General features: G+C 36.8%; 1 protein-coding gene across 1 annotated transcript; it reads left to right on the forward strand.

The window, feature by feature from the left end:
- Positions 1-251: 251 nt before the first annotated feature.
- Positions 252-10974, forward strand: LOC107188827 (fatty-acid amide hydrolase 2-B-like). Its single transcript, XM_015577193.1, has 11 exons — positions 252-264; positions 3267-3446; positions 3866-4085; positions 6750-6967; positions 7517-7628; positions 8280-8437; positions 8642-8779; positions 9140-9235; positions 9605-9772; positions 9920-10102; positions 10528-10974. Exons 2-11 carry the CDS (start codon positions 3282-3284, stop codon positions 10633-10635), a joined length of 1566 nt encoding a protein of 521 aa, XP_015432679.1. The 5' UTR covers positions 252-264; positions 3267-3281; the 3' UTR covers positions 10636-10974.
- Positions 10975-11637: the final 663 nt, after the last annotated feature.

Consider the following 11637-nt stretch of genomic DNA (forward strand, 5'->3'; position numbering starts at 1 on the left):
TTCGCTGGTGACATACGAAAAGTGGCCATTGGCGACAGAGAAACGTCCACAGGGCGAGCATGAACCACCAATAAACGCTCCACTTTTGTCGTGCATGTGTTAACAACCGTGTTCGGTAAACAGCTGTTGACGTAAGCGCGAAATACAAACGGATAACAAGACGGAGGATATCGAGAGTAAACAGTTGCTGAAAGAAAAAACAACATGGAGTTCCTGTTGTGCGTATTGCCGATGCTTTACGTGAAGCTTCTGGCGAATCGTTCGGTGAGTTGTTTGCGAAACGGATCGATATACAGGGTGTCCCGTAAGGATTCAATCCTAGCCCTTTCAACATGATCCTCGATCCACGTTTTTCCCATTCTGTGGTCTGTGCATGGTTATTTCTTGTATTTATCTACCGTATCCTATTTGGCCCTCTTTTATCCGAACCACGGCTTTTCCTTATTCGCTTGTAACTCGTAAAATACAGTAGATATGGAAAAAAAGTTTAGATAAATTTTATATCGATAGGAACAAATTTTCGGAAGATTAATTTTTTTGAGAATTTTTTTCTATTGACATATGGAGAACTAAAAACGATATGAAATTTTTCTAAAGTTTTTGTCGGTACCTTTTGTGGTTCACGAGTTACGAGCGAGCAAGTAAAAGGGATGCTTCGGATAGAAAGGGTGGTTTCTCCCTTAAAGAGTAAAGGAGTGCTAATTAAGTAGGGGAAAATTGTTAAGTTGGTCCCGTAAACGATTGAGCAAAGTTACAGAAAAATCGGCGTGTATCACTTCGTGAATGTCACTTGTAAGTGGTAATGAAATTATAAATCATTTTTTAAGACAATTGGTTCTGGAAAAATTATGTAAAAATTTCATTAACAGTTGCACCGACTTTCTATACAATATGCTTAATTTTGTACAGGAATAAATATTGCAAATTCTGTGAAAAAAGATTTTGGTATGTCACGATTTTTTAAAATTGTTTATAAGAAAGCATTTATCAACCATACAAAAAGGAACAGTAACTTTTCTCGAAATAATTGCAATAGTAAATAATTAATTTCCGTAAAGTAACATTTTGTTCTGCCATTTTTTGCAACGTAAAACTGTTTTTTACGCTTATTGATAAACTGAACGTTTATTTACGAAAATATCGTTTTGGAATGGATAAACAGAACACGCAGAATAATTTGTCCAATACCATCAAGTAAATGTGGATCAGGGACTAAAGAAAAATATTTCCCTTTCACGTTCGCGTACCTTTTGAAAGGCAAAGAACCACTTTTGAAAGTATTTATGCCAGTCTGCACGACCAATTATGAGTTGTATACTTTAGTGATTGTAATTTCATTTTTGTTTTATTCATTGTATTAAAGTTCATGTCTCACAGTTAATTATGCGAACTTTTGGTATCAGTACCGGATGTGTATGACCTCCTCCAAGTTTTATTATAACGGAAGAAAAAGCTTAATATTTGTTGTGTTTATGCAGAAATATTCCGTAAAGAGGAAAATGTTCTTTTCAACCGGAAACTCTCATATTAAACAATGGGCAAGCGGTAATTATATTTTCAAAGTTTCAACTTCTCAAGCATCTAATTTCCACAATTACAAATTTCCAACTTTCTAACAATTACAAATTTCCTGATTTTTCAGATTTCAAAATTTCCAGTCTTTCAGCCATCAAATTACCAATTCTTGTTATAGTTCTAGTTTCCCACAATTCCATGCCGCATTTCCGAATTTCGAAGATATCGATTCCGTAATTTCCAAAAGCTCCTAACTCCTAACTCCTAAAGTTACCCGACTTTTAAATTTGCAAAATCTTCTGTGCTTTTTGCGAAAAAATTTTTTTCTCGAATAGTAATAGAAATAGGGTAATAAAATAACGAATAGAAATCTCTAATATACTATGTCTTGTATAATCTACACGAGTGTAATAAGAAGTATGCAACGAGAACTGATTCTTCGCGAAGTTCTGTGTCCGAAGTCAAAGTCTTCTAAACAATCCATTGCCTTGACCGTGAACTACACTAATAAATTAATAACCAACCGAATGTTACTTTTCATTATCGTTCCGGAAAATAGGGCGCCACTTGTTGTTAATTGAAAGTACTCGATCGCAAAGAGCTTCCAAAATTCTCCGCTAGGTGGCGGTAGTGAAAGAAAAATTCAAAGCCGTCTCTGAGACAAGTAATCTTGCAACAAAGGGTTAATAATGTCAATTGGAATGGTCGTGGAGCAATTCTTGGATTGAACTTTCCCATCGTGTTGGAGTAATTGCTATTCCATTTTCTAGTGATTGAAATGGCTTTATTGTTACTTCCAAGGTCACTAGGAACTCCCACCCCTAATCACTTTCTTCACTCCAAACTATTCTCGTTGTAATGTTTTCTGTTAAAGTAGTAAATTACCTATTATACTATACAGCATTAAAAGTAAATTTTTTTTATGAAAAGAGCAATTTATCACTTTTAATAATGCCAGCCATATGTTGAATGTTTTTTTGTAATAAACAAAGTAAACCTACCCAGGCTAATTTTGTTACAACTTAATGAAGTTCAGCGTGAAAATATGTATGTTATGTGTATTTATTTATTCCTCGGTGTCTGTATTTTCGACAAACACTGTGTGTCCAAAATATACATTATATATTTATCTATAATATAATACAAAAACTCGTTCGTGATTAATGGACTGGGAATTTAATGAATTTATCGCCATACATGGACGCGTTAAACACACGCTATAGTATAAAATTGTTTTAGTAAAAATAACCTACTGGTCACTTATCTTTAGAGTTCTGGAACGAGTTTTTTTTTCGAAATCATATGCTGGTCCTCTTATAAAATGCCAAAAAAGACAGATACGCCTCGGTTGGTTTCTGTAAGCTGGAATGGTGGTGTGAAGTTTCTGCGATCCTGGGTCAAAATAGACCCCAGACAGAAGTGCCCCGCGGGGTTGATTACCGGTTCCGTAAATTGAACCGTGAACAGGTGAATTTACATCAACATTTCCACTGATAAAACACGAAATTCCGAAATGTGTGTTGCATATTAATGCAATTTAAATTGATTTCCGATCATCAATTAACATATGAATTCGTCACCATCAATTTTAACTATAGTCAAATCCGTTAACCTTCTGATAAACTCGAATTTATTGTCAAGTAATTGTTGGCATGATATATGTATGCCCCCCCCCCCCCCCCCCCCGAAATGTTTGTTTTCTCTGTTTTTTGTTTCATTGAAAACGTTCTCTGCATACTTTTTTTTTTCAGGATACGATCACATTGATGGTTCAAAAGATCCTGAAGTTCTGGTTGTTCCTGTTGTCATGCCTGGTCACGCCGTTCATCATGCTGCAGGCGTTGAGGAAACGGAAACAACTGCCACCGATCAAGAATCATCATCTGTTGGTCTCCGCCACTGAACTCGCAAGGCGAATTCGCACGAAGGAGGTAAACGCGCAAGTAGAATAATAATAATTTGTTGTAAAAGGATCTGCAACATTTTCGTTACACCCTGTATATTTAGTATCGATTCCTCTACTTCATAAGCGCCCGGTTTCGGTCCCAATTCTCAGACACCAACCGAAATTTTACTGTACAATGCGATACTATTTTTAAACATCCTATAGAATTACTAGACTGCAGATCTTTATGCAAATATAGATTTTTCTGTATTCTACAAAAACTGGTATCAAACGGTAATTCCATTACCTTATTATGGATACTATTAGGTTCCAAATGAAACAAATACCTCGTCAAAGTTCATTAAATATTTTTCTATAATAAAATTTAAATAATCATATATTCGGTATAAATGCATAAAATCCACAGCCTATAATTACTTTTTCGATTTTTTTATCCGTCCGTAGGTGACCAGCGAGGAAGTCGTTAAAGCCTACATAGAGAGGTGCGAGGATGTGAATCCGATATTGAACGCGATCGTCGAGACGAGATACGAGGCCGCGATTCAAGAGGCTCGTAAAGTCGACGAGTTTCTCGCCGGGACCACGGAAACCGTGGAGGAACTGGCGCGAACGAAACCGTTGCTCGGTGTCCCGATGACGGTCAAGGAAAGCATCGCCGTACAAGGTTCGTCCAATAAACTCGATATAACCCGACAATATAAACGCTGACTCATATTTCGATCTTTGGAGTATGAACCGTTGAAGCCCTGCGGGCTGGATCATCGATCGGTTACCCATAAATATGATCTCATCAACACGTTTCTAAATAAGACGATGTCTGATTCGTTGTTGCTGTTATGAATAGGTGTGTAACGGGTTCATCGACGGGTCACTGATGACCCATGAATGGAAGTCGACGGTTAACCTATTTAGATGTGACACGAATTTAGTGACAATTTTATGGAATTTTCGTTATTATTAAATAGAACTAAGGAGGATCGAAAATCATATGAAAAATACAAAGAAAAAGAATGTATGTGGGGGTTACTGGAGATTACCCGTCCCGTATATGGTACAGTAGGCTAAATCGTTACAGTAAAACCTGGATCAGTGTTTCCAATAGACCGATAGAGTATCAAAATTCTGAGTAAAAATGTGTTGACCTTCGTACGTCCTAAACCTAATAGTTAGCGAGATATTTACAAAATAAACACTGTATTGAATTCGTTGTATTGATTTGAGGGGCATCAGTTCGAGCACCTATAGCTTCCAGATAGTAAGTACGTATTGAAAATTATTTTCTAAATATCTCGTTAACTATTAGGTTTAGGACATACGAAGGTTAACACATTTTTACTCAGAATTTGATTATTCCGTTAAAAAAATCTAGGTGACCTTGAAATCTCTGAATTGCCTCCACCTACAAAAAAAGCACGAACCTTATAAAATGTGCCCATTGATGCCATTTAAGTTCCACGCCTAAAATTTTCATAAAGTGTACTGTTAAGTCATTATTTTCATAAAATGTACTGTTAAGTCATTATTAATAAATTCTTGTTCTTACGTAAACGATACGAGATGTGCCCATTGATGTCATTTAAGTTCCACGCCTAAAATTTTCATAAAGTGTACTGTTAAGTCATTATTTTCATAAAGTGTACTGTTAAGTCATTATTAATAAATTCTTGTTCTTACGTAAACGATACGGTGCACACTATATTAAAATGCCACAAGTGCACGTGTCAACAGACTCGCGGGAATTAGACGAAAAAAAAAAAAAAACAGGTCATTAGAAAAAAGAAATCGAATCGAGTGTACCACACGGTGTGCTGAGATTATACGAGGCTTTCCTGGTCGCCCGCACCGTTGCAATCTCGAGAACACGAACGAAACCAGGCGATCGTAACACGGAAACCGGTTATTCTGTCGGCATTGCAACGAATGGGTTCAAGATCTACAGTTCGTTGCACGTGTTTGAGAATAGGCAATGGATGGAACGTTCACTGTTATACGTCTGGGAATCGTATACAAAAGAAACAATAATTATTTATAATTATATATTAATGAGAAACAGTTTAAGGGGAATAGTTACTTCGGAGTGAGAAAATTGATAAAGGTCACTGAATGTAATTAAACGATAAATTCGTTGAGTTCAAAGACAGAATGATTTTGCAATTTTTCGTTTCTTGGTTAACTATCATCACATATTTTATTGTAATTTTTTTAATACAATAATATTTCATTCATCCCGTCTGTCTCGTCAATCTTATGTCATTTGTATCATCTATTTCTAGGTGGATCCCACATTTACTATTTACGCACTGTAAATATTTATTTCGTTTTTGTTGGTTAAATAATACAGTTGTAATTACATATTGCCGACGTGAATTATTTCCTTCAAACGAAAAAGAAATATTTGTTTGCAATACCTATAGTTATTTTTTGGACATCAGGAAAAGTTAAATTAAAAAAATAAATAAATAAACAAAAATGTTATAAATTAAAACAAATTGTGTTCATTAAACAATTTCCAAATATTATTTCCAAGAATGTATTCATCTAACGGCGAAAAACTAAACTATAACAATACCATATTGAATTTTCAGGATCGTAATATGAGTTATAAAGTAATAAATGTCAAGTAAATTAATGATTCCAAATAGAATCCTACGATCGTAAAGAGTTAAAAAAGAAATCAACGCTCAATTTATACCCGGCACGCTGTAAATCATCGACGGATCAACAGAATGATTAAGAAAATTAGCGAACAAGATCGTCACGACATTCCAGATACCCAATACCGATAAGAATAACGTATCGTAAGACAACGGTTCACTAATTTCCATTCGACGAAGATTATCTACACGATCTATCAAGCCCAGAATAACAAACTGCCTTCATTCATCATTTCGTATAGATATATGACTAAATCATTGTGACCGTGGTTGTGTACTTTGATCGAGGAGAACAGGAAGAGAAATGATCATCGGTCTTCGCCAGACCCAGGCACTTTTCAAATAACATTATTTGCAATATTATTTCAAATAATACGTTATTTTTATTTCACAATAATGCCCATGCTAGTGATCAAGTCTGAAATAACATTATTTGAAATATTATTTCAAACAACAAGTTACTTTATTTTCTAATCATTAGAAATAATTTTTAGAAATAATTGTGACAATGTTTTTTGAAATTGTACCAGGTGACTAGGCCTGAGTTTGATTTATCGACATTTTTCTAAAGAGTTACAACCCCTCTTCCATCATCCACGCCAGTGGCAATATAGTCAGAGTCCACTGTAATACGTGAATAATGAAGTATTTTTATTCTTTTTTTTTTTTGTCAGGGCTGTCTCACACAGTCGGTGTTAAGAAAAAGGTTCCCATCAGAGCAGACGAGGACGCGGATGTTGTGACCAAAATACGGGAAGCTGGTGCGATTATTCTGCTCGTTAGTAACACTCCGGAACTCTGTCTGGCCTGGGAGACCAGCAATCTAGTAACCGGTTCCACTTGGAACCCGTACGACACCAATCGAACCTCTGGCGGCTCCTCGGGCGGTGAGGTTCGTGTCATCTTTTTACGTTGTCTGTTTTATTTTTGTTTGATGAATAGACGATAAACTCGCGGACTGATTCATATGCTTAGTACCTGTAGATATATCTATATCTATACTTCTGATCCTAAGCTTATAGAGAATTATTAGGGGATTTCAAGGGTTTAAAAAAGGATTTTAATCTCTACAATTGATTGCAAACGCGGGGGAAATTCACTGTGAATTGTTGTTGAGCAATGATCCGTGAATTAATAATAATAATAATTCGTGAAAAGTTGATATTAGCAATGAGAGTAGTTTTTTATGCTTTGAAATCGTGACTGTATGCATTTGTTCTGGTGATTTCAATGCGTGGCCACAGGCGACACTAGGGCTCGGAGCGTCGCCTTCAATATGGCGGCTGCTCGGTCGGTAAGTGCCGATCACACACTTATCGACACTGTGTCGAACAGTTTTCAAAACATCGTTTCAACGCGGAATTACAATTCGATCGAATTGAATTTATTATATTTTCTCATATTTGATTTATCATTATTATCGTTTTCGTGTTTCTTTCAGGCAGCCCTTTTGGGTTCCGCTGGGTCCGTTGTGAGTCTTTCGTCGGACATCGCTGGCTCGGCCCGATTTCCGGCTATGTGTTGCGGAGTTTTCGGCCACAAACCCACCGCTAGTGAGTGTCTTTCATTGCATCGACCTCTGTGTCACAAATAACAATAAACTATTCTAGGGAATTTCGATCAGTTTTCGGTTACGGTAGTATTCTGAATTATCCTTTCAAATAATAGTGGATTGGATATCCGATACATCATTCGGATGTATTAAAAATCTCGAAACTTTTTGCAATTAAATTTCTTTGTGTAACTCCGCCCTTTTAAAATAGATTACTTTTTTCATTATATTTCCATGGTAATCTTAAAGGAAACTCGATTTCCGCTAGGGGAAAAAGCAGCGCAGGAGAAGGTCCTCCTACGACTTGGTACATTTATTTCAAATATCGAAATAAATGTTAAACTGAATGTTAATTTGGCATAAATTTCAGTAACCTCCGAGACCAAGTGATCGGAGGCCCTTCCCCTACCATTTTGGGACAAATGAACGAACTTAAAGCCGGTACCGGAAGTTATTACCAGAACTACCAAACGTTGCACGTATACTAAATCGAATTTAGCATAACATAGTACGATATAAAATGTATGAATAAATTAAAGGTAAAAACGTAAATTTCAAATAATTGTAAAATAAGATTCGCCATTATGACGGATTGTTTGGTTAGCTCTAGACGTCGATAGAGTATAAAACCGCGACATTCCATTGGTTGCAGATTCTGTGAGCTCCATGGGCCATAACCCGACATCCACCGACAAGAATTGGAACAATTATTTCAGTATAGGCACGATGACCAGATACGCGGATGATCTCGATTTGATAATGAGGATCATATCACACTCGGGCGATGTTTCTCGTCGTTTCGAACAAACGGTATCGATACTTTACAATACTTTACACGAACTCGAGAAATTGAAATTACAGTTTACGTCGCATTTTATGTCGTTTTTAATTGTTCATATAATAGTAAGAAAAAATTTTCGAAAAATTCTGTCAAAAAATGTTTTTAAAAAAAGGCCTTTTTAATGAGAAAACGCATGGTTAAGCCAACGTGTCTAAAATCGTTTCGTCGCACAGGTGTCCTTAAAGAATATGAAATTCTATTACCTGGAGGAATGCTGCGGAGTTACGTGCTCCATCAGCCGCGACATGAAGGAACCCATTCACAAACTAAGGATGCACCTCGAGACAACCTATGGGACTAAGGTGCAAAAGGTTCGTGAAAAGATTTTTAATAATGAATATTTTAAATCCTTGGGGTTACATGCCAGTGGCTGGGTCGATCGTGACCCACTACCTATTTAACCAAATAATCTTAAATTTTCTTCTGTGACTAAATTCTCCATTCAAGAACGGACAATTTAAAAAAAAACTTTCCTGTTGCTTGTGGTTTCCAAGACATTCCCAAAAATATATCTTCAGCCCCCAACTTTGGTGTCAAATATTTTGTTGAATAAATTTGATTAAAAGTTGAATAAATAGTTTCGCATCTAGAATCGACCCTGTATGAAAATGTCCCATATTTTTATTAACAAAATATTATTACTGTATTATATAAGTGTTGTTTTTTTTCAGGCGAGGTTGCACGACATGAAGTTTGCTTTCGACATAGCGACTCGTTTCCTGCTGCATATGGACGTGGACGATGTCACGAAGGAATTCGCAGCTTCGGTAAGTAAAACGCGGTGATATTAACACAATTGTCTCGGAAAATATACTGCAGATAGACGCTCCGTATTGTTGCGTTATACATACCGAGTTCCAAGTAAAAAGAAAAAGAAGAATAAACAATTTCAATTGTAAAACGAATTTTATGATGTTGCATCGTTCCTTAAATCCAATTTTTGTTTCTTTTTTATTTCAACGAAATAAACAAGGAAACAAAACAACTGAATATCTGCGCGATATTGTCCGAGAACAACTACCTATGTAGTCTAACTTGGTTGATCGGAATAAATCGAACAAGAGTAAAAGATGATAACTGTCTTTGATGTTCACCGATTATTTATTTATCAATGGGATAAATATCTATTACTGCAGGTATCGTGCAGAATTTTTCTGGAGATCCTTAAATTCATCTTCCGAGTCTCGCCGTATTCCCTATCGATAATCGCGTACGGATTCACGAAGTGGCTGTACAGCAAGTTCCCGAAATCCTACTGTAACAATATGGCGGACAAGATGGCGTCGCTGAAGAAGCAATTCGAGGTAAAAATACATTCGAGAATACTGAAGCGCGATCAGGCGACGAATCATTCGCGAGATTCATCAGAAAATATATTTAAAAAACAATGAAAAAAAAAAAAAGCTTAAATGATCATCAATGGAAATTAATGTGTAATTCTGCGATTACAGGATGTTTTGGGCGACAATGGCGTGCTGATATATCCGTCGTTTATCACGCCGGCGCATTATCGGTATCAGATGTACCCGAGGATCGCGAATTACACTTACATGATGCTGTACAACGTTCTCGGATTTCCTGTTACCCAATGCCCGATGGGACTGAACAGACAAGGCTTGCCTGTTGGGCTTCAAGTAATTATATCACGTTAACATACATATGTTATAATATCGCATGTTATAATAGGGCCTGCATAATTTAATAGAGAAGTAAATGTTGTATAAAACTCATTGTATTAAGGTTTTAAGTTGATGTTAAGAAATAGGACAGAAATATAAAGAATCAGAAAAGTGGTTACTCTTCTCGATTATCGTCTAGCTTGTTCTACACGATTATTGTCCAGACGTTACCCCCACCACTGGGGACGTGGAACCTGTCAAACGTATACTTTGTTGTCGAGGTCCGGGCGTCGGGCAAAAACAAAGTCCCTATAAGATTATTGTCCCGGCGTGGAGTCGAGTTCGTGACGATAATCGAGACAAACCTGTACTTTTCCGTCTGCTACTATATACTTTAATGAAATGGTATAAATAGCTGATTAATGGTTTCATCCCCACAGATTATCGCGAATCCCGGCAACGATCACCTGACCATCGCCATGGCCAAGGAGATCCAGAACGCATTCGGCGGTTGGCAGCAACCACCCGCCACCGAAATCACTGTCTAATCTAACGTCGATCCTGCAACAGACGTTCATAAGATGTTCTTTCGTAATCACCAATGTCTTGGCGCCAAATTTTCAATCCAGCTGAAAATTGGTACCATACATCGAATTTCAACTATATCTCGTCATCCCACCAAGGGCATTTAGAGGATTACTCGTCGCTGCAAGGGACATGTGTATCCGTGAAAATCGTTCAACAATTGGATTATCGCGTAATGTTACTATTCGATGCGATTGCAGGGAATGATCGAGACTATATCCTAGAAAGCAGGAAAAGAAAGTGTCAAAGACAGATATTAATTCTTGGATGTGAGAAAGTAGAAAGCCACGAAAATGCTTCGATCTTAGATAAGATCCTTCTGGATAAAGGAATCAAATTCGGTCCGTCTCAGATTCACGCGATTCAGGGACCGATGAGGCTGAAACGTGGACTCGCGTGTTCCCGATCGGTGGTCTCTGACTTGCACGGACCTCGATATGGTAGATCGATAGGTTTTCTAGATATTTTTATAACTTATTTAGATGTAATAGCTTTTTTTTTTAAATATATAGTTTCTCTGTTTTGTATGTTTAAACGCATTCATTCTTGAAGAAAGTTTCAGTGTCATAGGTTCCCTGATCGTGGTTGAATGCACATCGCACACGACTCGGTAACCGATTATGTTGTGATGCACGAAAATATGGAAAACAAATATTTACGTGTAAATATTATCCAGCAAGACCTTGACACACGACACTTTTCCGGATTCGCCGACATTTTATCATTTATCAAGGTCCTCACCTCGTTATCGATGCACTCTTCGCTGTGTATGTCATAGTGCAAATTATTTCGATACTGTTGTTCGCACATTTTTATAAGCTGTAAGAGTATTATTTTTTATATGTATATATTTAAAGTAAATACAAGTTGTTTGTTGAAGAAAAACGTCCGTTGATGAACTTATTGCACCCAGGTCCGGGAGAGTCGAAGCTGATCCAACGTAGGGGTCGAGTAATTCTTGTTGG

This window comes from Dufourea novaeangliae, unplaced genomic scaffold, assembly GCF_001272555.1.
Source record: "Dufourea novaeangliae isolate 0120121106 unplaced genomic scaffold, ASM127255v1 scaffold141, whole genome shotgun sequence".
Taxonomy (NCBI): Eukaryota; Metazoa; Arthropoda; class Insecta; order Hymenoptera; family Halictidae; genus Dufourea; species Dufourea novaeangliae.